The following is a 24,396-nucleotide window of genomic DNA, read 5'->3' as shown; positions in this document are numbered from 1 at the left end:
GACCCCGCACCCGGGGACAGGTCTGTGCCCAGCCGGGAGAACAAGCACCCTAACCAGGAGCAGAAAGAATTAATACTCAAGAACAGCCAAGACAATTTTTTAAAACTGTAAATTATACATATTTACCATTTTTGCCACTTTAAACCGCACAGTTCACAGGCACTAAGCAACTTCACGTTGTCGTGCAACCATCTTCACCATCATCTCCAGAACGTTCTCATCTTCTCAAAGGGAGACTCTGTCCTCGTGAAACCTGACTCCCCATCCCCTCCCCCCCCACCTGCTTCCTGTCTCTGTGGACCTGATTCCTCTAGGGACCCCTGTGAGTGGAATTGGACAGGATTCATCCGTCCGTGTCTGGCTCCTTTTGGCCAACATCGTTTTGGAAAACGATATATGTCTATCTGGGGGAAAGGGAGACCTGTTCTCCTATCAGATGTACTATAAAACTAAGATTTTAAAACCTAAATTCATCAATGGAAAAGAAGAGGATCTCAACACAGACCCACATGAACCCACATGCTACGAGAGTGGCAACTCAAGGCAGTGAGGAGAGCACCTTTGGTTCTTCACCAAACAGCGTCAAGACCGCTGTCTGGGGGAGAGTGACAGCCCCAAGTCATATGATGCCCAGAAGTAAATCCCAGGATTCGAGTCTTATGTATAAAGGCTACAAGGGGCTAGCTAAGAAATACAAAAGGTGGGAAAACATTTTTGTAAAGCATATATCTAATAAGGGACCTGAACCTAGAATATATAAAGAACCCCTAAAACTCAGCAGAGACAACCCAGTTAAACAAGGGGCAAAGGACCTGTGCACAGACACATCTCCGAGATGACCGGCGGGTGGCCGGCGAGCCGGGGAAAGGTGCTCACCACCCTCAGCATCAGGCAAGTGAATCTGAACCACAGCAACTCACCCCCGGCCACGATTTGGTGAGGAGGTGGAGACGCGAACAGGAACCGGGACAGCCGCGGCGGAGACAGCCTGTCTCTCCAAAGGAAACAAGAGCTTCTGCAGGACCCAGCAATTCTACTCCGAGGCACACCCACAGCCAGAGAAATAAACACAACCACACCACCTCGTACCTGGACGCCCACAGCAACATGACGCACAGTCACCAACAAATGGAAACAGTCCATCAACTGAAGAATGAACACGTGTCCCTCCACACACAGGAGCATCACTCAGCCGTGAAAAGGGGTGAAGCCCCGACACTCCTACAACGTGGACAAACCGTGAGAACACGATGCTCCATAAGAGAAGCCAGACACAGAAGGACCCACGGTGTGTGATTCCACTGATGGGAAACGTCCAGAACAGGCAGATCCACAGACACAGATTCGTGGCTGTCAGGGGCTGGGGGCAGGGGGGGTGACTGCTGACAGGGACAGGCTTTCTTTTTAGAAGGGTGGAATGTTCCAAAATTGACTGTGGTGACGGGTGCCCGATTGTGCATATACTAAGAATCATGGAACCACACACTTTAAATGGGTGAACTGTATGGTATATAAATCCTACTTCAATGAAGCTATTAAACAAAACCACAGACAACTGCGCTTAGCCTGGGTAGGAGGCCTCTGAAATTAGTAGAGGGAAAAGGGGGTAGTTTGACTCCAAACTTCTATGCAAGAAAAGCACCAAGAAGCAAAGCTGAAGGCGGCACTGGAGCCCATCCCTCACAGCTCCACCAGGGGGAAGTGGGCCGAGACCCCGCTGAGGGGACAGAAGCCCGAGCAAGGCTGCTCACAGCAAACCGGGGAGACATTCCGCCTTGGTCTTTCAGACAAGTGAACTTATTTACTCAAGATATTTTTAATTCGTTAAGATATCCAGCATTCCGTAGCAATCGGTCTCACTCCCCGCTGCCCTCGGAGCACCCAGACAAGCAGCATCAGGGCCACTGTGTGGGGGACAAGGCGACAGAAGCCCGGGCGGTATCCTGTCCCCTCCCAAAGCACCATCAGGTGGGATCCAGGGTGGGGCTCAGCGTCCAGGAGCCCAGGAGAGGCCACGGGGACCCTCAGGCCAGGAAAGGCAGGCCCAAGGCGGGCCACCCTGCGGCCCAGGGGAGCAGAGGCAAGGTTCCCAGGAGGAGCGGACTCCCCCGGGCAGCCAGCCACCACAATCCCAGCCTGGTGGGTCGTCACAGCCCATCTTTCCATCCCCCGGGGGACTTGCCGAGAGAGAGGGGGCAGCCAGCAGTGTGACCTGTCGCATGAGCTGGGCGCACAGGCTGGATGTAAGCTCCCTCCAGAGCACGTAACAGGCGGGGCTCACTCACAGGGCTGGGATGGCCGCCCACACCCGGCCCTCGGCGCCCTCTCGCCTCGTCTGTCTGTCGGGCCGCTACTGCACCAGCCGGTAGGTGATGTACCTGCCTGCAGTCTCGCTGGGCCGGATGATCTTCACCACCTGCAGAGGCAGGAAAGCAGGTGGGCTGGCTCCCGGGACCCGGGGTCTCTCCTGCCCTGCTCAGAAGCCTGGGCTCTGAAGGGGGCTGGAGGTGGGCCCATCTCCTCCCTGGGAGGGGCTTCTCACCTGCCCTCGCTTTATCCCAAAGTAACGTGCCACGGGGTCTCCCGCCTGGATCCTGGGCAGCTGGTTCTCTCGGAGTTTACTGAGAAGCAGGTCAGGGAAAAGGTCTTGCTGGACTGACTGGGGGCGTTGTGGGAAGAGCTGTAGGGGAGAGGAGCCGGGCCCGGCCGGGGGCCAGAAAGGATACTACCGGGCCAGCAACTCCGTCACCTCCTCCTTGGTCATGACAACGTGCTCTGGGACCAGCTGTGAGAAGAGAACCTGGGTCTCCACAGGGCTGCGACAGACCCCACAGGCCCTCCAGAGGAGGGGTGCAGCGTGGGGGGCCCCAGGCATCTGCACAAGTCCTGACTCCACACTGGGACGGGGGTCCTAGAGCCTACACCCCTAGACATGCAGATGGGCCGCAGGGCACAATCCCGGAGCTCCGAGGCTCCTGGGGACATGCAGATTCCACCCACCCCAAGCTCCTGACTCTGCAGGCTGGGTGGGCCTGGGAACCTGCCCTCCTAGCAAGGCCCCAGCTGCTCCTGGCCCAAGGGCCACACACTGAGACCCCGGCCCACCTTTTTTCCACCATGAAGGGGCTCCCGGACTCGCCTCCCCAAGACCTGGATGTCCACCAACCCCGAACAGGTGAGGGGCCTGGGGGCAGGAGGCGGGTCTCCAGTCTCATCCTCCACCCCTACCTCATGCTCCGTGATGTTGATGAGCAGCTCCTGCTGCAGAAACTGCTCCAGGATGTACTTGGGGGCCATGTCGACCAGGGACTGGAAGAGACACCGACCCTCAGGCACAGCTGAGGCGGCCACCCGCCCCCTGCGCTGGCCCCGGGCCCACCCACCACGCCCTTCCTCGCAGGCAGCTGGCACCCGGGAAGCTGCGCGGGTCCTGCGTCACCCATCAGAAAAACCCACCTCAGTGGGTAGGGTTTCCACTTGGGGAGAGGCCCACCCTGCCCCTCCCAGGCATTCAGCACATTACCGAGGCCTCGGTCTCATTGCAAAAAGGGTGAGGGCCCGTCTGTCAAAATGCTCCCACGGTTGCCGGGAGCTGGTGCAGCAACCCCTCCCTGGACCCCACAGCCTGTGTCCCCTTGTTCACACGGGGACAAAAGTGCTCGCCAGCTGCCCATCCCAACCACCAGCCTCCACTTAGGCCAGTCCAACCCACAGCCGGGGACCAGAGGCAGCGGGCACCCACCTGCTTGGCGGAGGGTGTCATGCCCTGCTGTACCACAATGAGGGCCCGCGTGATGTTCTCCTCCTGCATCCGCTGGCAGTACACCTTGATGGTCTTGATGCCCACCTTGGGCTCCTCTGCAGACCAAGTACAGGCTGGTGGACGCTGGCCGCCCCCTCACCCTCTGCCCGGCACCTGGGTTCTAGCCCACCCCTGCCAAGGCGCTGCAGTGCCGCTCCCCCACTGGGGCCTCGGCCTCCTGTTTGCAGAGTGAGAATCCGGCTGCCAGTCCCAGAACGGGGTGCTGGCTGCCTGCATGTCACGTGGGAGCTGAAAGGTGCCCTGGGCCCCGGACCTAAGGGACCTCTTTCTGGAAGTGGGGTCTGGGAGTCTGGGTCTGCGCAGTGCCTCAGCGGTTCTGAGGTTCGGGAAGTCCCAGACTAAGCAGTTTGTTTAGTCCAGGGGCCCACGAGACAAGGGCTGGAGTGTTCAGAGTTGAGTGGAGGCAAGATGACCCAGGGAGCACGGTCCCAGCACAGAGACAGCCCACCCAGCTCCTCGCTGCCAGCACCGGGGGTCCTCACGGTCTCGGCAGCACGCGGGGCCTGGGGCCTGACACGAGAGAACGCTGGACCCTAGTAGCCCAGCAGGTTGGCGGCTGGGGCAGCCCCGGAGTCCGCGTGCAGCACGTCCGCTGCCTCTCGCCATTCTCCTCACACCCCACTCCACCGACCGGCAGTGCCCTGTCCCCGAAGTCCCTCTGTTGGAGTCCTGACCCCCAGGAACTTCAGAATGAGACTGTGTTTGGAAATGGGGTCTTTAAAAAAGTAATTACGGTAACACAAGGTTGTGAGGCTGGGGTCCTTAAGAGATCAGGACACAGACACACAGGAAGGGACGAGCACGTGAGGACACAGGGAGAAGACAGAGGTCTACACACCAGTGAAGAGGCCCCCAGCACTGGGAGAGAAGCACTGTCTGTTTATGCCCCTGGTCTGTGGGGTTTTGTTATAGCAGCCATGCAAACTAACACAGGCAGGGACCTCAACCCTGTGCCACGGCCCATCTGAGACAGCAGGACACCCCCACTGTCAGTAAAGACCAGGAAGTGAGGTGGCCCCACCCCCGAGATGGCACCACGGGAGGCACGTGCTTAGGCACCAAAGTCTACAATAAATACGTTTCACACACAAGGGACACTCTTCTTAAAAGTGCCACCTAGATTCATCCCAGGGTCACAAGGATGCTTCAATATATGCAAATCAATGTGATACACCACATCAACGAAAGGAAAGACAAAAACCACACGACTGTCTCAAGAGATGCAGAAAAAGCATTTGATAAAATTCAGCATCCATTCATGATAAAAATTCTTATGAAAGTGGGTATAGAGGGAATATATCTCAACATAAAAAAAGCAATTCGTGGATCCGCAGCTAAAACCCAGCACAAATTACCCATGACATTTTTCACAGAACTAGAACAAATACTCTTAAAATTTACATGGAACCATAGAAGACCCAGAATTGCCAAAGCAATCCTCAGGAAAAAGAAAAAAGCAGGAGGCATAACTCACCCAAACTTACAATAATACTACAAAGCTACAGTTTTCAAAACAGCATGGTATTGACACATAAACAGACATGGATCAATGGAACAGAATAGAGAACCCAGAAATAAACCCACACAGCTACGGTCAATTAATCTTCGACAAAGGAAGCAAGAATGTACACTGGGGAAAAGACAGTCTCTTCAGCAAGTGGTGTTGGGAAAGCTGGACAGCCACATGTAAATCCATGAAGTTAGACACTCCCTCACATCATATACAAAAATAAACTCAAAATGGCTCAAAGATTTAAATGCAAAACATGAGGGGACTTCCCTGGTGGTCCAGTGGTTAAGAATCTACCTTCCAATGCAGAGAACGTGGGTTTGATCCCCAGTCAGGGGACCAAGATCCCACATGCCGTGGGGCAACTAAACCCGTGCGCCACAACAGAGGCCTCACGCACCTTAGCTAGAGAGCCTGCGTGCCGCAAACCACAGTGCCACAGAGCACTCTGTAGCCTACATGCCACAACTACAGAGCCCACGCGCCCTGGACCCTGCATGTCACAACTACAGAAAAGAAAACCCGCATGCCACAACTAGAGAGAAGCCCACGTGCCGCACTGAAGAGCCTGTGCACTGCAACGGAAGATCCCGCATGCCTCAATGAAGATCCCACATGCTGCAACTAACACCCGACGCAGCCATAAATAAATAAATAAACAAATCTTAAAAACAAACAAACAAAAAAAACCAACTAAAAACAGTGTTGCCATATGACCCAACAAGCCCACTCCTGGGCATATATCCAGACAAAACTATAATTCAAAAAGATACATGCACCCCAGTGTTCACAACAGCACCATTCACCATTGCCGAGACATGCAAACAACCTAAATGTCCAGATGAATGGATAAAGAAGATGTGGTACATATATACCATGGAATACTACTCAGCCATCAAAAAGAATGAAATAATGCCATTTGCAGCAACATGGATGGACCTAGAGATTACCAAACTATGCCAAGTAAGTCAGAAAAAGAAAGACAAATATCATATATCACTTATATGTGGAATCTAAAAAGATGATACAAATGAGCTTATTTACAAAACAGAAAGAGACTCCCAGACATAGAGAACAGATGTGTGGATGCCAAGGGGGAGGGGGCTGGGGGAGGGATGGATTGGGAGTTTGGGGTTAGCAAATACAAACTATTATTTGTAAGATGGATAAACAAGGTCCTACTATACAGCATAGAGAACTATATTCAGTATCCTGGGATTAAACCATAGTAAAATAGAATATGAAAAAGAACATATATATATGTATGTATATATATTTATAACTCAGTCACTTTGCTGTACGGCAGAAGTTAACACAACATTGTAAATCAACTGTACCTCAATAAAATGAATTTTTAAAAAAAGTGCCACCTGGGTCTGTTGAGCAAGCATTTTCTGCCCACCCCTCTGATTCACGGCGCTGGGGTGGGCCCCCAAGGTGCTCGTGACCCAACAAGGCCCCCTAACCTTTGGGGCTTTAGAGCCAGGCTGCCTCAGTGTAGGACGTGCAAAGACAGAGGAACACAGGGGTCCTGGGACACCCTTGGTGCTGGGGGGGTTGTCTTCACTCAACCCAGGGCTCAGAGGGGGTTCCCAAAGAGGAGGCACTTGAGCTCGGTCACCAGGGACGACGGATGGACACTGACCAGGCAGGCGAGGGGGGAACTGGCAGGGACGAGACAGGGCAGGAGTCCTGCAGCAGCGCAGGAAGGGCAAGCGCTGGGAGCAGAAGCTGGGCTGACAGGTGAGGGCAGGGAGGACCCAGGGGCCCAGCTGGGAGGCCTGTGATAACCTTGGTCAGAGAAAAGGGTTGAGGAAGAGAGAATGGGGAAGGTGACCAAGAAGAGGAAGCTGGAAAAGGAGTCCCCACAGCAAGGAGGGCAAGGGGGCAGAAGGATGAGAGCAGGCAGACTCTGGGTCACAAGGCAGGTGGCTGCTAAGAGCTGGCCCTGAGCTGCCCCTCACCTGGGAAGAAGACGAACATCTGGTCAGTGGGGTCATCGTTGTGGGCCACCAGCACCGTGAGGTCTGTGCGCCGAGGCCTCCCTTCACTGGGCTTGTCCCCAAACTGGGCCTTGAACTCCTCCAGCGTCTGGTCCAGCTCGTCCTGGGTCACCAGGTAGCCACGATCGTGGCACAGCTGCAAAGAGAAAGGACCAGGTGACCCCAGGGCGGAGGGGGGACGGCAGCAAGAGCTCGGGGTAGGCGAGGCCACTGCGGAGGAGACCGGGACAGAGCTGGGACGTGAGGAGGGCTGTTGAATGCAGAGCCAGGCCCCAGGGTCTGGGGCAGACAGGGACGGCTGGCTGGGCAGACAGTGGTTGGAAAACCAGGCAAAGACCTGAGGGTCAGCAGTTCTAGGTCCTGCCTCAGAAACTGGGGCTCTGAGTGCGTGCACTAGATGAGGACCCAGACAAAGAAAGGAAGGTTGGAATCGCTACCCAGCCCAGCCCTGCCCGCACCCACTTTCCTCGGCCAAGTCTCCCTCCAGAGCCCTGGGTCTTCTCTCCCAGGGACCCCTGACACTGTCAGCCAGAAGCACAGTTGCTCCGGCCCTGTCTTTGGGCAGCTTTGCAAAGTGGCAGAGAGGCTGGGGGCCACCACCCGGCCTTAGCCCAGCAGGATTCCCAGGAGAGTGGGTGCTCTTGATCAAGGCCGCAAGCCTCCGTGGCATCACACTGGTCCCCTCCCACGGGGTGGATTAAAGAACGAGGCACACAGAGAACGCTGGTATGACCCGGCCCCGGCCCGAGTAATTCAAAGTTGGTGGCTGGGACATCTAAGTAGCCACCAGACAGCGGTCAGACAAGCCCACCAGGGCTCCTTCCACCCCCACGACCCCGAGATTCTGCGATATGCACTTGAGGTGGTGCCGATAAGGCAGTCTGGGACCTGGGACCTTTTGCTGTAGCCCTTGCACCTGGGCAAATGTCTCCCCCAGCAACAAAACACCCAGAAACTATATCTAAGGGACTAGAAATAACTACGCACATGCGCAGTTCGGGCAAACAAGAACCAAGATATAAAAAGGCCGAGAAACAACATCAACAAAAAAAAAACCATAAGGGCTTCCCTGGTGGCGCAGTGGTTGAGTCCGTCTGCCGATGCAGGAGACACGGGTTCGTGCTCCGGTCCGGGAAGATCCCACATGCCGCGGAGCGGCTGGGCCCGTGAGCCATGGCCGCTGAGCCTGCGCGTCCGGAGGGAGAGGCCACAGCAGTGAGAGGCCCACGTACCGCAAAAAAAAAAAAAAAAAAAGGGCCAAGAACCTAACTGCCACTTCTGAGGAGCCGGGAGCAAAAGCAGGGTACTGGGCATGATCCCTGCACACAGCACCACCAAGGGGGTGGGCAGACCCCTCCAAGCCACCCCTCCGGCCTGACCCCTGGACCCGTCCCCACCCTCACCCCATTTAAGACACCAACTCGTCCTCCTTGGAGCAACGGCACCTGTTGCTTGTTTTCGCTACTTCACGCTGCAGCACAAACTCCAATAAAGCCTGGCTTAAATTTCTCGTCTGGCCTGCTATCAATTTCTACTGATTAACGAATTCAAGAACCCCGGCAGGTAACATCAGAACCTTCCATGGACACAAACACGCGCCGGCCTAGCGTCTGCCGTCCTCCCTCTCTCCAGCTCGAGCGAGACCCTGACCCCCTCCCGGGGGGCTCTTGGACTCGCGACTCCGTCCCCCGCAAACCCCCGCCCCGGGGGCCCAGCCTGAGCCCGATCCCTCCGCTCCAGCCGCGCGGCCGGGGGTGGGGAGGCTCATTTCTACCTCCGGGCCTCGCACCCGCCGTCCGCGCTCCGGCTGCTGCGTGCCCGTCTCGCCTGGGGGAGCGAGGCTCGTTCTCACCGCGTTCCCCAAGCGCGCTGCTCACCTGCATGATGGTCTTGCGGATTTTCCACAGCCGGTACGTCTCCTCCTCGTCGTCCATGGCTGCCGCCGCTTGCACTCACTGCGCCTGCGCCGAGCCCCGGTCAGGCCCCCTCACGTCGCCCTCCCCTTGCAGGGCTGTCGCCGGCGAATGCCTGAATGAAGCGACCTTCGGGAGCGGCAGCGCCAAAGGCAGCCCGAGCCTTACTAAAGCGACGGTTGGCTGCGCGAGAAGCGTGCGACCAGCACCGCCACCCGCGCCTCGGAAGTTCTCGCGAGGCTTTGACCGCAAGGCCCCTCGGGAGTTGTAGTTTCCGCTCAATGCTGGTCTGGGAGGGCCGTTTAGAATCCAGAGAACAGAGGCGAAGTGTGGGCGGGGAAACTGAGGCCTTGACTGGGTCAGGGGTCTGCTCAGCTCCCGGGGACCGTCGGGCGGCCTAAGAGGCGCTCCATGAGTGTTTGTGCGTCCAATTGTGGGGGGTTTTCTCAGTTGGCTCAGGGCTACGTACAACTTAATGCCCCCGAGCCTCAGTTTCCCCTCTGTACAATGGAAATAAAGTGTCCCCATTTTAGAGGGTTAGCTGGGGATCTAAGGAGACGGTCGTACTTGGGAGGAGCTTGGAATAGTTCCTGGTGCTTATGAAATGCTTCCACCTCTGTCTTCTCCCTCTCCTGTCCCGTGAGCCCCAGCCCAGCCCCTGCCTGGATACCCCACAGCCCCCAAGACTGCATGTTTTTACAGTCCGCATCTGCCCCTGCCCCCGAGTTCGTACAGGAGGTTTGCCCACGCCTGCCGAGCCCAGTGCCTCTGCATTGGTAACTTCTCATTCAGTAATGCATTCATTCAATGATTCAATGTTTAATGAGCAACCACAGGGACAGTGAACAAAACAGGCCAAGCACCCTTACATGCCAGGGAGAGACAGGACAGAAACAGTGAACATAATAAGTAAATGATAAAGTATGTTAGAAGGTGACAATGCTGTGGAAGAAGAAATATACCAGGCTGAGGGAGACGGGAGGTTTGCAGTCCCAAATGTGGTCAGGGAAGGGAATTCCCTGGTGGTCCAGTAGTTAGGACTCCGTGCTTTCAGTGCCGAGGGCCCAGGTTTAATCCGTGGTGGGGGAAACTAAGATCCCACAAGCCGCTCGGCCAGAAAAAAACAAGAAAAACAAGAAAAAAAGAATTCAGTAGTTGTGGCATGCAGGCTCAGTAGTTGTGGCGCACGGGCTTAGTTACTCCGTGGCATGTGGGATCTTCCCAGACCAGGGCTCGAACCCGTGTCCCCTGCACTGGCGGGATTCTTAACCACTGCGCCACCAGGGAAGCCCAGTGGCCTGATTTCTGAACCTTGGGCTCTGCCAGTTGGGCTGCATGGTGGCGAGGTTCCAAGGAGAAAGTTAACACTCCATGTGCTGTTGCTGAGGTCACACGGTCACAGGCAGGATTCTGAGTCATGGGCCTTGGGGTTGGGCCCGCCTGCTACTGTGAGCCCTTTCTCCTCTCTCTTCCCTGCCCCCAAGAACAGCAAGGGTACCTAATGTCCCCTGTCACTCGCACCTGGGCCCTCCGCCCTTACCATCTAGGCCACCCTCTGGATCCTCCAGCAGTTCTGCCCCCTCCCCCACCCAGATTTGCCCATCACCTAGGCAGACACCCTTTGTCCTGTCTTAAACCCACTCTGGACCCTCTCCCTGTTCCCCCTGCTACATCCACATCTCCAATATCTTTCCTCTCATAAATGCCTCCCCCAGCTGGGCCCCATCCTTGGATCTGCCCTCTGCAGTCACAAACAGTGTCCCCTTGGCCAATCCCCTGCTCAATCCTCAGATCTGCTTTGACGGCTGCTCTGTCCCTCCTCCTTCCAACAGCTGCTTCACTGGGCTCCTGGACACCTGGCTTCCACCCACCCTCTATTTTTTTTTAATGTTTATTTACTTATTTATATTTGGTTGTGTTGGGTCTTGTTGCTGTGCCTGGGCTTTCTCTAGTTGCGGCGAGCGGGGGCTACTCTTGTTGCAGTGCGTGGGCTTCTCATTGTGGTGGCTTCTCTTGCCGCGGAGCATGGGCTCTAGACGCACGGGCTTCAGTATTTGTGGCTCACGGGCTCTAGAGCTCAGGCTCAGCAGATGGGGTGCACGGGCTTAGTTGCTCGAACCTGTGTCCCTGTGTTGGCAGGCAGATTCTTAACCACTGCACTGCCAGGCAAGTCCCTCTATTCTATTTAAGAAGCACTTAAGTATTGCCAGCGCTGCAATCATCAGCCACGTACCTATGCAGTGGGCGCTGTTCTTGTCCCTGTTCTACAAGTTGGGGGGGGGACATCGAGGCACAGAGAGGTTAAGTAATGTGCCCGGGTCACACAGTCAGGACTGGAGCCGAGGTGGCCACACCCCTCTACCTTCTGCTCTTTCCTCCCCTCCTCCCGGCCTCTGAACAAGGTAGGCAAGCCTCGCGCCTAGCCTCCGATCTGCTCAGTGATCTCATCCAGGCTCCCAGCTCCTGTCTCCACTGTACACCCACAACACCCACGTCTGTCTCCACTCCAAGCTCATCCCGAGTTCCAGACTTGTATCCCACTGCCCCCTGGATGTCTCCCCTTAGGGTCCCCTGGGAACCCCAAGCTGACCACGTCCAAGACCCCCTCCCGAGCCGCCCCACACCTTCCCACCCCAGTCGCTCTCCCTCCTCTGCCCGCCTCTGCATCTCTCATCTCCACGTCCTGTCCACCTGCAGATCCTGTGGGCACTGCCCTCCGGACAGCCTGGACCTGCCCGCTGCTCACCCTTCCCTTGGAGCCATACCTATCTCTGGCCAGAACGGTCTTCCTCAGCCCCCTCCCTGGTCTCCCTGCTTCTGCCCCGCGGAGATGCTGAAAATGGCTGCAAACCTGAACTTTTCAACCCAACCAGCAAGGCCTCCCAGGATCTGCCCCACCTGACCTCTGACCTCTTCTCCCACCCCTCCCCCACCACCGGCCTCCTTGCTGCCAACACAACCAGGCAAGGTCCAGCTTCAGGGCCTTTGCACACACTGCACCCCTGCCTGATACACTTTCCTCCAGACATCCCCACGGCTCCTACCCTCTCACCCTTTGGGTTTTTGCTGGAAACTTCCTTGACCACATTCAGTGCCCGGCTCGGGCACTACTAGAGCCCGTGCTCCGCAACAAGAGAAGCCACTGCACTGAGAAGCCCACACACCGCAACGAAGAGTAGCCCCCGCTCGCCACAACTAGAGAAAGCCCGCGCACACCAACCAGGACCCAATGCAGCCATAAATAAATAAATAAAATAAATAACATTTAAAAAAAAAGTTATATATGTATAACTGAATCACTTTGCTGTACAGCAGAAATTAACACAACTTTGTAAATCAACTATACTTCAATAAAATAAATGTTTAAACAAAAAAGAAATCAGAAAAAAAAAAATCAGGCCACTACCCTCACACTCCTGAGTGGGGATGTGAGATGGACCAGTGGCTGTGGGAAAGTCTGGCAGATCCTCAGATAGTTACACAGAGTTACCACGTGACCCGGAAGTTCCACTCTGAGGTGCATACCCAGCAGAAATGAACACATATGCCCACACAAAAACTTGTACAGCGTTACAAAGCCAAAAGGTGGAACAACCCATCAATGGACAAATGGATAAACGCAATATGGTCCATTCATATAATAGGATATTACTCCGCATGAAAAGGAGAGAAGCACTGACTCACACTACAACGTGGATGAACCCTGAAGACGTGATGTTCAGTGAGAGACACCAGACGCAAGAGGCCACACAGTACATGATGTGAAACGTCTAGAACAGGCAAATCCACAAAGAGTGGATTCATGGTTGTCAGGGGCTGGGGGAGGGGGCTGGAGGAGACTGGTAATGGGGACAGGGGGTTACTTTTTGGGGTGCTGAATGATATAAGCCAGTCACAGAAAGTGAAGTACTGTCTGATTCCACTCATATGAGGTCCCTAGAGAAGTCAAATTCATAGAGACAGGAAGTAGACGGTGGGGGCCAGGGGCTGGGGGGTTGACTACAAATGCAGACGGGGTTTCTTTCTGGGGTGATGAGAATGTTCCAGAATTAGATAGTGGTGATGGTTCCACAATGTTGTGAATATACTAGAAATGACTTAATTGTACACTTTGGTTAAAATGGTGAATTTATGTTATGTGGATTTTAACTCAATTAAAAACATTTTTTTTTCTAAGAAGAAATCAGGCGCTGGTTCCGGAAAGGCCTCTGGTTGGTAAGCAACTCAGCGTCCCCACTGGGGGACACAGGCACTTTGGTCACCACAGGGGAGCCTCGCTGGAGCCTTGAGACTTCCCCAGGATTCCACTGCTCCTCTGTAAAGTGGGGAAAGTGTGGAAAAGCGGTGAAACCCAGGCACAAACCTCAGAGCAAGTGGGACCACAGTGGGCAGCTCATCCTGCCCAGTTCTGCTCTTATGTTAACTGGCCTGAAGTCAGGAATGGGCTGAGGCCTTGCTCCATCTCTCCCCCTCGGTGGGCTCCAAGGGGAGGGAAGGTCGCCCTGAGCTGTTTTTCTGGAAACCCTCAAGTAAATAGCAAGCCGGTGGCCATCTTCACGACAAAGTTTCAGATACCAGCTGAAGGGAAACTGGGAACAGCTGAGGCTTCCCAAGGGCCACTCAGACTCACCAGGGTGGCCTGACACCCAGTGCTGCCAGGGGGCGGAAGTGAGGAGGGGGTTTCCTGAGAAGTGAGGCACCCAGTTGAGCTAATGGGAGCTCCCAGCCAAGAAACGACTTCAGAAGTCGCCGGCCCCTCGTGACCAGGCTGAGAGGGAGAAGCACGTGAAGGCTATTGGGCAAGGAAGGAATGTAGCAACCTGGTCCCGGGGATCCTGTCCCCTTTGCCACCAAACTCGGCCGTCTAAGCCCTGGGTTGGCCTGGGTTGGGGCAGAGGGAGGGGGCTCGTTTTCTCCCCCAAAGGACCCCAGCCCCGAAAGTCCTGCCCCCAAAGCCTCTGCAGAAACGTTCACCGGGAGGGTCCAAGAAGGAGAGAGAGAAGTTCACGGGCAGCACAACACCCTCCTGGCCGCAGGTCAACGTCCAGCTACGGCTGGGGGTGGGGGCAGCCAGGCCGGTGTGGAATTCTGTGACTCAGGTCCCGAGAATGGGGTGGGTCTGGGCAGTGGCCAAACGCCTGAGCCTCGAGTGGAAATGAGCTTGGAACCAAGCCAGCGGGAGCCCCATCCCGAACTGCACGCTGTGTCACGTTGCAAATGACAACAGATCCCTCTGGGCTGGCGCTTTCCTCGCTAAGCACACACCTGCGCGTCCTCCAGGAGAAAGGGGGGCGGGACCACAGGGTAAATTGCAAACGGCCCTCCCCAGGGCTCACGTGTCACTTACACAAGCAGCTAAGGCGGCGGTGTCCAAGGGCGGCGACACTCGGCTCTGTGCTGACGGCGCACCCTGCAGCAGGGACGCCGCCGTCCGGGGCTGTCGCCTTAGGTGACCCCCAGGCCCTCGCAGCGACACCGCAGCCCGAGTGGGGGGTTCTCCGACAACCAGCGTGGTTTTATTTACATTAAAAACAAAAACCACGGGCTTCCCTGGTGGCGCAGTGGTTGAGAGTCCGCCTGCCGATGCAGGGGACACAGGTTCGTGCCCCGGTCTGGGATGATCCCACGTGCCGCGGAGCGGCTGGGCCCGTGCGCCATGGCCGCTGAGCCTGCGCGTCCGGAGCCTGTGCTCCGCAAAGGGAGAGGCCACAACAGTGAGAGGCCCGCGTACCGCAAAAAAAAAACCCAAAAAACAGTTTTCAATGAGCTGGAGCGAGTTTTCTGAGAGTTCGAGCCAGCCCACCCACCCCTCCCCCCCCCCCGCCACGGGTTTCCAGTAGTATCTCAAGTTGTCGGGCATCCCTCAGTGCAGATAACTGTTCGCAAGCCTTCTCCGCACCGCTGGCGTCTACGTTGCCACCCGCCCGCCGATGAGCATGCGCAGTCACAGTGACGAAAACCGCCGTCGGGCCCCGGCCCCGCCCAGCCGCCCCCCCCTCGCCGCCCCCCTCCGCCAACACACCCCGGCCCCGTATTGGCTGGCGCCGGCACGCGTCTGCAGAGCCGACGCATCCAACCAATGAGGGCGCTGGAAGGCGTGGCCTAGGGCAAGGAGGCAAGGCGCGCCGGCGCGCGTCCATTGGTCGGCTCGGCGAGGGGAGGAGCGCTGCCTCCCGGGGAGCCCCCGCTGCCGCCGCGATGAGTTTCAACCGCCTGTGTCGTCTGCTGAAGCCGACGCTTCTTTGCGGGGCCCTGGCCGTGCCCGGCCTGGCCAGCACCATGGTGAGCGCGGCGCCACTGGCCGTTGGGCGGGCGCGCGGCCTGCCTTACGGCGCGCGGGGCCGCGGCGACCTTGGACGCGGGGCGCCGGCCTCGGGCGCGCGGACAGCGCTCGGCGCCCCGTCCGCGGCCGTCGGGGCCGTGGGTAGCGCGCGGGCCGGGATCACGGTCCGAGTCTCGGTGGGGGGCGGGGGCCGCGTCCGGGGGAGCCAGGGACAGGGCTGGGCGGTCGGGACCCCCGGGTGGGCGCCCCAGACGCACAGAAGCTGCAGCGTCGGGGCAGCTGGGGGAGGCGTCGTTGGCCACTGGAGCCCCGCCTGCGGCCCGGAGAGCGGGGGTGTCCGACGGGGTGGAAATCCGGGATCACGCGCCACGGGGCGTCACTGCCCCTCCCCCGCCCTGCGCGCCCCGGGGTCCCGCGCGGTGGCGTCACAGGGGAGCGGCCCAGCGCCCTTGGCTACCGGCCCTTTGTCCCCTGGGCGCGGCGCTCGGTGGGCACAGGTGCGGCCGGAGACGGGCGGGCATGGGCCGCGCAGCCGCCCGCTCCCCGGGTCGTCGCAGGCAGCGGCGCCGGTTGCTGGCCGGGCGGCGGCGCCGAGCCCCCCGGAGGCGGAGGGCTCGAGCGTGCTGTCGCAGGAGGGCGCGCCCCCGGCTTCCGCCGACTTCCAAGAGCCCTGGACAGGTGGGGCCCGCGGCCGGGGAAAGAGGTTGCGGCAGCGAGTCCCCAGACGCGGTGCGCGCGGGGCCCCCACACCCGCGGGCGGCATCCCCACCCGCTGGGGTACCTGGCGGGGTTCCGAACACTTCCTGGGTCTCAGTGTCTACGGGCAAATGTGCCCTGCTGTGAAGGGGAGCGTGCGCCTTTGAGGAGATGGAGCCTCCCCTTTTACTTGCCCCAGGACTCCGGTTTTCCTCCCTCGGCGAGCTGGGCGAGCGGGCTGGGCGAGCGGGCCGGGCGGCCGCGGGCTCCAGGCCCCGAGGTCCGCCGGCCACTCGTCATGCCCTTGCCTTGCAGTGCGCGTCCCGCGACGACTGGCGCAGTGCTCGCTCCATGCACGAATTCTCAGCTAAGGACATCGACGGGCACATGGTTAACCTGGACAAGTACCGGTGGGTACCTGCCCACTTGGTGGAGGGAGCAGGGGGAAGGTCGCGGCCATGACCTGACCGCCTTGTCCTGCCTCCAGGGGCTACGTGTGCATCATCACCAATGTGGCCTCGCAATGAGGCAAGACGGAGGTAAACTACACTCAGCTGGTCGACCTGCACGCCCGATTCGCTGAGCGTGGTTTACGGATCCTGGCCTTCCCTTGCAACCAGTTCGGGAAGCAGGTGCGTCATGGCTGGCCCTGGATGTCCCTGTGTCCCTGTGTGCAGGCGTGGGAGCCAAAGGGGTACAGGCTCCTCCCTACTCACCCCAGCACCCCTGTCTGCACAGGAGCCAGGGAGTAATGCCGAGATCAAAGAGTTCGCTGCTGGCCATAACGTCAAATTCGACATGTTCAGCAAGATCTGTGTGAATGGGGATGATGCCCACCCACTGTGGAAGTGGATGAAAGTCCAGCCCAATGGGAGGGGCATGCTGGGAAAGTGAGTTGGGGGCCGAGGCGGGGAGTGGGGGGGGTGTCAGGATGGCTCCCCCGGGGCAATGGGGGGTCTGCAGCTGCCACGGGATTCCTCACGATCTCACGCTTCTTTTCTAGTGCCATCAAATGGAACTTCACCAAGGTAAGGCATGCTGGGGGCCTGGGGGACGGGGACAGACCCAGCCACAGCTGGGCTGCTTCGAGGGTCCCTGGCCCTGACCTAAATGGGGCGGTGCATGGGGACTGCTGGCTCGCCCCAGCCCCATGGTGGCCTCGGGTCCTGACACGGCCTCCCCCGCAGTTCCTCATTGACAAGAACGGCTGTGTGGTGAAGCGGTACGGTCCCATGGAAGAGCCCCTGGTAGGTGTCTGTTGGGGAGCCTGCCCGGGAGGGCCCTGGGAAGAGCTGCCCCTGACCCCCTTTCCCCCGCAGGTGATAGAGAAGGACCTGCCGTGCTACCTCTAGCTCCACAAGTGTGCTCCCCCGACCCGAGCCTGCCGCCTGTGCCCCTCGGAGCCTTCCACCCGGCGTCCATGATGGTCTGCCTGAAAACCAGCCCCTGGTGGGGCAGACCCGAGAACCCGGCGTGCACCCTTGCCGGAGGAAGGTTCCTCGGCCCGGCTCACGGCTCGGCAACCCCACCCCCTGCTGCCTTGTGGGAATAAAACACACAATACAAACTGACTTGCTTGTTGCTTTTGCTTACTTGCGGGGTGGGGGGTGTCTTGTCCCAGGCCCCTCTGGGCTCAGGTGCAGGTGTAGTCAGCTCCCCAGGCTGGGGAGCGGGGGATGTGGGAGGTGGAGTTCCCTCGGGGTTCAGAGGGCTGCACCTGCCCTGCTGCCCCAGCTGCTAATCTCCTCAGCCCAGCCAGGGCAGAGCTGATCCTGGCAGAGATGCCGCCTCCTGACTGGCCCGCTGCTCTAGGCCCGCGGGGGGGCCTTGGTCTCCTCCAGTGTACCCAGGTGGGAGGGTCAGGCGACCTGGGCCTTGTGGGCCTGCCTACTGGAGGCCCATTGCACCTGAGCTGGGCGTCGGGCCCAGCTGGGCACCAAGCCCGCCTCGCGGTGAGGACGCGGAGTCTGCACCAGGCCTGCCCACGGGCTTCACCTGGCAGAGGGAGCCCCCCCAGGAGGGCTGGTGGGCACAGCCTGCCTGCCTGCACCTCAGGAGAGCCATCCTGGTGAGAGTTGGGGGGGGGCACAGCTGTAGAGTGGCTGAGCTGCTCTACCAGGGCCTGCTTCTACCAGGGCCTCCCGACTCCCACCCACCAGTCCGCCTCCTGGCTGGGGGCAGCCCCCTCCCACTTCCGGGCCAGAGGCCGGGCATGCTCCCCACAGCTTCCAGGAAGGGCCTGGCGTCCAGTCCTGCCTTCCCGAGTGGGCCCAGCTCTTGGGCTCTCCTGTCCCTAGGCTGCCCTGCCTGCCTCAACCAACAAACACCCCGAGGAAGACCTGGAAAGAAACCAAGGCAGAGCCCGCAGTCCTGAACATGGGGTTCTGAACGAGCCCAGGCGGCTCACGTCTCGGTGGGCAGGAGGCAGCAGTGTCTGCTCCAAGACGCCTGGGGCCTGGTACGGCCAGTGCAGAGGCAGCTGGCCTGCTACCCTGGTGCCAGGACCATGCAGTGGACAAACAGCCTCCTGGGGCGGGTGTCTCCCCGAGCCTGGCCCCGGTCATCCAGAAGGCCAGGCGCTGTGGGTGGGGTGAGGCAGCAGAGGGAGCGCCAGCAGCCTCCCCGGACCACCGTACGGCCCCTCCCCGCCGTCCCTGCAGGCCAGAGCAGCAGACAGCCTGGGAAGTAGTGAAAAGGCACATATATTTAAAAAAGATCTCTTTACATATATACACTTGAATTCATTATAAATACACATAGAAACCAGGGGGCCACCCACCAGCTCCGCAGGAGATTCCAGGCCCTGGGAGAGGTGGCTGGGCAATAATTTAGGGCACAGAGAGCAGGGAGGGGGTTGCATATATTAATAGAAGATCTGCCCCACGGAGCCCCCCAGAAGCGGTGGGGCCCTGAGCACCTGGGGTTTCCTGAGTTTCCAGCTCTTGGGGCCACCCAGTTTTGTGGATTTCAGGGCTGACCGGGCCTGGTAAGGTGGGTGGGGTGGGAGCCCCAACCCCGGCCTGGAAGGGGGCAGCAGAGGACAGAGGCACAGAGGAGGCCCCCCACCCCCAGGCCCTGCCTGGCCCCTGAGTGTCCTGAGTGGGGCCTGCGCATGGCCACTGCCCACCAGGCAGGGCTTGGAGGGCACCCCCAGGGCCGGCAGCGTCTCGAGCGTCTGCCCAGGCACCGGTGGGAAGGCACTGCAGTGGAGGCCTCGGGAGGCCGGACGAAGGGCCCCTGTCCCCGCCTCGAAGGGCTCCTGGCCCCGCCTGCTCCTCTCAGTAGTCCGCAGGGCTGTTGGCCCTGCTCACCACCCGCTTCCCCGGTGTAGACAGGGCGCCTATTATAGATAAATAAGTTTCGTGCAGGAAGGATGCCCCGGGGCCTAGGAGTTGGGGAAGGGGGGGCTGAACTGGATGACGCTCTGCCGCTCGGGGCCCCCGCTGCCCTCCGGCGCGCCTGCTGCCCCCCCACCGGCACCCAGCAGGCCGGGGGGCTCAGGGGGCGGCGCGGCGTTGAGGGAGCGCAGCATATCCTCCAGCACCTCCTTGAAGTTGATGTCGCAACCCTGGTGCAGGAGCGCCGCGGGGTCAGCCGGGGCGTCGGGAACACCCAGCAGCAGGCCGCCGGGGCCGGGGGCCGGGGCCGGGAAGGCGAAGGGCGAGGGCGGCGGGAAGGCCTGGGCCGGCGGACTGTACGTGAGGTCCAGGACCTCGCCGGGGCCGCAGGGCAGCGCGAGCGGGCGTGGGGCGGGCGGCAGCGCGGGGAGACCCCGGGCGCGTGCCTGCTTGCGCTTCACATCGGCGTCCATGAGCTGCAGCTCCTGCAGGACGCGGCGCACGCAGGCCTCAGGGATCTTGATGCCTGCGGGGTGGGGGCGGGGCCGGCGGTCAGGGCCCGAGGGGCGGGGCGGGGCGCCCCCCTCCCGGCGGGACACCGCCCTCCCCCACCCCTCCTGCGCCCACTGCTCACCAACTTGCTTCTTCTTGTCCTTGGTCTTGAGGCGCACGATCTGCAGGTAGCTGCTGCTGGTGACGTCGGCCATGACGGCGGCGATGCGACCCCACACGCGCAGCAGGGCCCCGCACAGCATGTAGTGGTGTCGCAGCCTCAGGCCCTGCGCGCAGTCCTTGCCCTCCTGCACCAGCCGGCAGTGCCGGTTCCTGCACGGGGACCACGGCTCAGACCAGCTGCGGCACGGGGCGTGGGCGAGCCCCTCCCAACACCCCCCCCCACTCCCCCCGGGCTGCCCTGGGCCCTCACCATGTGGTGTGGCTGCAGTGAGTCAGAGAGAAGGTGTAGCTGCTCTCCCAGTGCTCTCTGGCCTCCTCCGCTGTCACCTGTGGACACAGCCGGTTGAGCCCCTGGACCGCGGCCTGTCCATGCTCCCCAGCGCGCAGGTGGGGAACAGGAGGTCCGAAGGCCCCAGGCCCGCTCATCCTGCGCCTGGCGGCCAGGGCAGCGGAGCATGGAGGTGGAGGGCCAGCCTGGGGGCTGCAGAAGATGGGCGCGCCAGGGGTACAGTGGGGGCGCACTGCGGGGCCGTCGGGGCCTACCCGGTGAAACCTCCGGCACAGGCTGTCTAAGGTCTCCAGCTGGCTCTGCCGCCCGATGTTGGGCTTGTACACGGTGAAGAGCTTGCCGCGGTTCTGCTGGGCCAGCAGGCAGCTGGGCTTGTTGCCGCGGACCTGGGTGGGGGCGTGCGTGAGGCTGGGGCTGCGCCGCACGTGCTGGGCAGGGGTCCCCACGGTGTGCGGGCCCGTGCAGCCCGCTGCCCTCCCCTCCCGGCCCACCAGCCAGGGTCCTGCCCGTGGGGGTGCGCCGGGGGCTTGCTGGGGGGCCCACCTTGTAGGAGAGGTAGAAGCCGTCGTGGGTGCCCATCAGCTCCAGCGACCGGGCATAGGCCTCCTCCCACTTCAGGCCGCGGTCCACGCTGATCTGCGGACACGCAGGCATCAGGGGGGGTGGGGGTAAGGGGAGGGGGCGGGGCGGGCGGGTGCAGCCGCTCACCTTGTAGAAGACCACCTGCCCATCCTGCGGGTGGCCGGGGGCCAGGAACACCTGCTGGCTCTCCTCGTAGATCTCGTCAATGCCAGGGGCCAGGTCTGGGGAGGGCAAGCGGGGTCAGCGGCGGGTCTGGGGGCCCGGGCCCGGGGGGAAGGGCATCCCCAGCGGGGCTCACCCAGGATGCCCATGTCGTATTTGCCCTCCTTCTTGTCGGCGGCGATGAGGTGGTCGAAGGTGTCGGAGAAGTACTGGAAGAGCGTGTTCTGCTTGTGCACCTCCAGCCCCAGGATGCGGTTGAGGAACTTGCTGATGGAGCAGTCTGCTGGCGACAGGGGGCCTCAGGCTGCGTCCAGCCGGCCCTCCCTGTCCACCCACCCAGGAGGTGCGGGGCCGGGGGCGTGGGACTCACCCTTCTCCACGTCCAGGCAGCCGGACCGGGACTCGCGCCCGCCGATGCCGACGGACAGCAGCCCCTGCTTCATGTCTGTGGGGAGGGAGAGTCTCGCACGCCTGCCCGCCCCAGCCCACGGGGGCTCCCCCTCATGACCCGTGCCCCCCTGGGGTGTGTGGGGAGGGTCCACCAACTCACCACGGAAGAAGGCGGCGTCCCCTCCAGGGTAGCCCTGGGGCAGCGGCACCTTGCTCTCTGTCTGGCTTAGGATGGTGGTGAGGACGCAGCTGAGCGCCCGGGCGCCGTACTGTGGGGAGGGGTGAGGGCCGCGGGCCGCGTCAGAGGCTGGGGCACCCCAGGTCTCGGGGTCCTGGCACCCCGAGGACCCTCCTCTCCTGGGCTCTCCCACCTCGGGTACCTTGTTCTCAAAGTTGTACTTGCTCAGGTCACGGGACTCGGTGGCTCGGCGGTCCCCGTGGGTCAGAGCCCCCTGCCCGGGATGGGGGAAGCGGTCACACGTTGCCCACGTGGTGCTCCTCCCTGCGCCCTCCGCCCTCCCCAGGGAGCCTCCCCGCCCAGTCCCACACCCAGCCCCCCCCTCTGCCCACAGGCTCACCAGGCTCTCCAGCCTCTTGGCCACGATGGAGGCAAACCTGCGCTCCCCGGCCAGCTCTGAGATGAGGAAGATGTACTCGGGCGCGGAAACCTGGTTGGAGCGGTGGGTCCGGCCTGGAGGCAGAGAGGGCTTTTAGGGACCAGGCAGGCCCCGGGGTGGGGCGGCCTGGGGCGGGGCGGGGCTCACCAAACTGCTGGATGGCCCGGTCGGCGCTCCAGGGCAGCTCCAGTGTCATGTGCACCCGGCGCCGCTGGTTCGGTACCCGGCGGTCGGCTTGGAGGGAGATGCCAGAGCTGGAGGCCTCTGAGATGATGGCCACGAGCTAGAGGGACGTGGACGGGGACAGGTCTGTGGGGCGGCAGGGCGGGCAGCCTGCTCCTCCTCGCCCCGCACCCTGCGTGCCCTGGCTCAACCGGCTGCACCTGGGGGGACCCACACAGGAAGTTCAGACGTGTGTGTCCGTGAAGGTGTCTCCGAAGGCTTAGAATGGAATCTGGACCATCCCGGGTCACCCCTGGAGGGTCTGCCTGCCCTGTGGACATCAGCTCCCACGGGGCAGCCCAGAGAAGCGGTGGGCCAGGCACCAACACAGGGCGCGTGGGACTCGGGCTGAAGGCGGGGCTGGCCGGGGGGCGCTGTGAGGGCCCCACACAGGCACAGGAGCACAGCACACACACCCCCACACAGCTGGTGGTCCTCCAGCCAGCCGCTCGGGACACCTGTGCCTCCCAGCCCATGCGCAGGTGCACAGGGGTGCCCTCCAGGCACAGCCCCGCACCCCACCTTCTCTCCGCTCATGAAGCGCTCCTTCTCCCTGAGGTTCACGTGGTCGATGGAGAGGCCCTGCTCCGCCCGGGACTCGAAGGCCACCGTCCCGTCGGACCTGGACACCACGCGGCCCTTCCTGCCGGTCATCTGTGGCCGTGGTGGGGGCGAGGGGACAGGCTGTCAGCCGCTGTGGTCGCCCAGGGGCTGGTCCCCGTGGGCCTCAGTTTCCCTGTCCCCCCACCTGGGACCCTGGGGCTCTTGGGTGTGTGTGGCAGGGGGCTGCCAGGACCCGGCCTCTTGCCAGGCTCGGGTGCCCACGGGGCCATCAGCAGGAATGGTAACTGCCATCTTCCTAAGTTTTTTTATGGCAACCCAGCCGCCTGAGCCAAGATGAAACTGAGGTGGCACCAGAGGGACGTCCCAGGAAAGAGCACAGGAGCACAGGGGGAAAGAAGGACGGGAGCGGGGACAGGGTGGGGGACGGGGTCGGGGATCAGGCCTGGGAGCCCTGGCCCAGGGGGGCGTGCGGGGGAGGTGGGCGTGGAGCTGGGCGGCAGTGGCTGAAGGGGTAGTGCAGGACACGGGACGCTGGACCCAGCAGCCGCAGCACCGCCGCCCCCCTCCCTCCTCCCCCCCACGCCCCCACCCCCACCCCCGGCTCCGCCGCCACCGCCAAGCTGGCCACCAGGGAGCACCAGAGCTCACCTCCGCCACGCACTCTGGACCCCCCAGCTGGTCAATGAGCTCGTCCAGGGTGTTGACGGGCAGCTCCCGGCCCAGCGCCTGCACCTTGGCCAGCAGGTCCTGCTTCAGCCGCTCCACCCGCTCCAGGACACCGGGGCCGTGCAGGTCCCGCGGTGGGGGACACAGGGGGCCTGTGGGGCCAGAGGGTCAAGGGGGACTGTCCAGGCCGCCTGCCCACGGCCCTGTTCCCAGCCCTGGCCCTTGAGGATGACGGGGGTCTCTGGGGAGCGGGGCTGAGCCAGGGGTCCAGAACCTTCTCCCTAAGCCCCACCAGCCCTTGCCAGCCGCGCGCCCCAACGCCCGCACTTGGAGCCTGAGAAGCAGGGACGTGGGGGGAGGACCTGGGGGGAGGGCGTGGGGGTGGCCACGGCCCTCACCGCGGTCGTCGGCCGGGAGCCCGATGGCGTCCACGATGACCACGTCATCGTCCATCAGGGACTCGGGGGAGGAGTGGAAGTCGCTGTCCAGGCCGCCGTCCGACTCTGTGCTGCTGTCGTCACTGACGCGGATCACGCCCGCTGCGTCACACGCCAGCCTGGGCACCTTGGCCCCACGGCCCCGTGGCCGCCCTGCAGGGGAGCAGCCAGGGGTCACTGCCGCCTGGCCCCACGCCTTTGTCCTGGCGGCACGGTCTGGGGACAG

At 61.1% G+C, this 24,396-nt stretch overlaps 3 protein-coding genes across 17 annotated transcripts in view; 1 reads left to right on the top strand and 2 right to left on the bottom strand.

The window, feature by feature from the left end:
• Nucleotides 1-1,797: 1,797 nt before the first annotated feature.
• Nucleotides 1,798-9,902, bottom strand: POLR2E (RNA polymerase II, I and III subunit E). 2 transcript variants are annotated; one of them, XM_033854964.2, is made up of 7 exons: nt 9,214-9,874; nt 7,298-7,472; nt 3,743-3,858; nt 3,229-3,309; nt 2,727-2,785; nt 2,543-2,621; nt 1,798-2,416 (listed from the first exon to the last, which is right to left on the bottom strand). In XM_033854964.2, exons 1-7 carry the CDS (start codon nt 9,268-9,270, stop codon nt 2,351-2,353), a joined length of 633 nt encoding a protein of 210 aa, XP_033710855.1. In that variant the 5' UTR covers nt 9,271-9,874; the 3' UTR covers nt 1,798-2,350. The 2 variants fall into 2 exon arrangements, with proteins under 2 accessions (XP_033710855.1, XP_033710856.1); XM_033854965.2 differs by lacking the exon at nt 2,727-2,785 and having other exon boundaries at nt 2,543-2,680; nt 9,214-9,902.
• Nucleotides 9,903-15,396: 5,494 nt separating this feature from the next.
• Nucleotides 15,397-17,799, top strand: GPX4 (glutathione peroxidase 4). Of its 3 annotated transcripts, none has more exons than XM_033854960.2 (7): nt 15,397-15,531; nt 16,544-16,638; nt 16,716-16,860; nt 16,967-17,118; nt 17,232-17,256; nt 17,416-17,475; nt 17,548-17,799. In XM_033854960.2, exons 1-7 carry the CDS (start codon nt 15,448-15,450, stop codon nt 17,578-17,580), a joined length of 594 nt encoding a protein of 197 aa, XP_033710851.1. In that variant the 5' UTR covers nt 15,397-15,447; the 3' UTR covers nt 17,581-17,799. The 3 variants fall into 3 exon arrangements, with proteins under 3 accessions (XP_033710851.1, XP_073659690.1, XP_033710850.1); XM_073803589.1 differs by lacking the exon at nt 15,397-15,531 and adding an exon at nt 15,556-16,303 and having other exon boundaries at nt 17,548-17,732; XM_033854959.2 differs by lacking the exon at nt 15,397-15,531 and adding an exon at nt 15,559-16,210.
• A 1,115-nt stretch (nt 17,800-18,914) lies between these two features.
• SBNO2 (strawberry notch homolog 2) overlaps nt 18,915-24,396 on the bottom strand; it is a 46,426-nt gene continuing 40,944 nt past the window's right edge. For 10 of the 12 annotated variants that reach the window (XM_033854951.2, XM_033854955.2, XM_073803586.1 and 7 more), the window contains 15 exons: nt 24,132-24,323; nt 23,716-23,885; nt 23,026-23,157; nt 22,429-22,564; nt 22,243-22,355; nt 22,045-22,116; nt 21,825-21,933; nt 21,645-21,719; nt 21,411-21,557; nt 21,239-21,333; nt 21,074-21,166; nt 20,785-20,916; nt 20,492-20,568; nt 20,201-20,391; nt 18,915-20,092 (listed from right to left, as the gene is read on the bottom strand). In XM_033854951.2, the coding sequence (XP_033710842.1) occupies nt 19,614-20,092; nt 20,201-20,391; nt 20,492-20,568; nt 20,785-20,916; nt 21,074-21,166; nt 21,239-21,333; nt 21,411-21,557; nt 21,645-21,719; nt 21,825-21,933; nt 22,045-22,116; nt 22,243-22,355; nt 22,429-22,564; nt 23,026-23,157; nt 23,716-23,885; nt 24,132-24,323 (2,213 nt within the window). In that variant the 3' untranslated portion in view covers nt 18,915-19,613. The remainder of the gene's footprint in view (nt 20,093-20,200; nt 20,392-20,491; nt 20,569-20,784; nt 20,917-21,073; nt 21,167-21,238; nt 21,334-21,410; nt 21,558-21,644; nt 21,720-21,824; nt 21,934-22,044; nt 22,117-22,242; nt 22,356-22,428; nt 22,565-23,025; nt 23,158-23,715; nt 23,886-24,131; nt 24,324-24,396) is intronic. The other 2 variants (XM_073803583.1, XM_073803587.1) reach the window with 2 other exon arrangements.

The sequence above is a fragment of the Tursiops truncatus genome, chromosome 3 (assembly GCF_011762595.2).
Source record: "Tursiops truncatus isolate mTurTru1 chromosome 3, mTurTru1.mat.Y, whole genome shotgun sequence".
Lineage (NCBI taxonomy): Eukaryota > Metazoa > Chordata > Mammalia > Artiodactyla > Delphinidae > Tursiops > Tursiops truncatus.
Note: the sequence above shows the minus strand (reverse complement) of the source record. Positions and strands in the feature narration are given on the sequence as shown.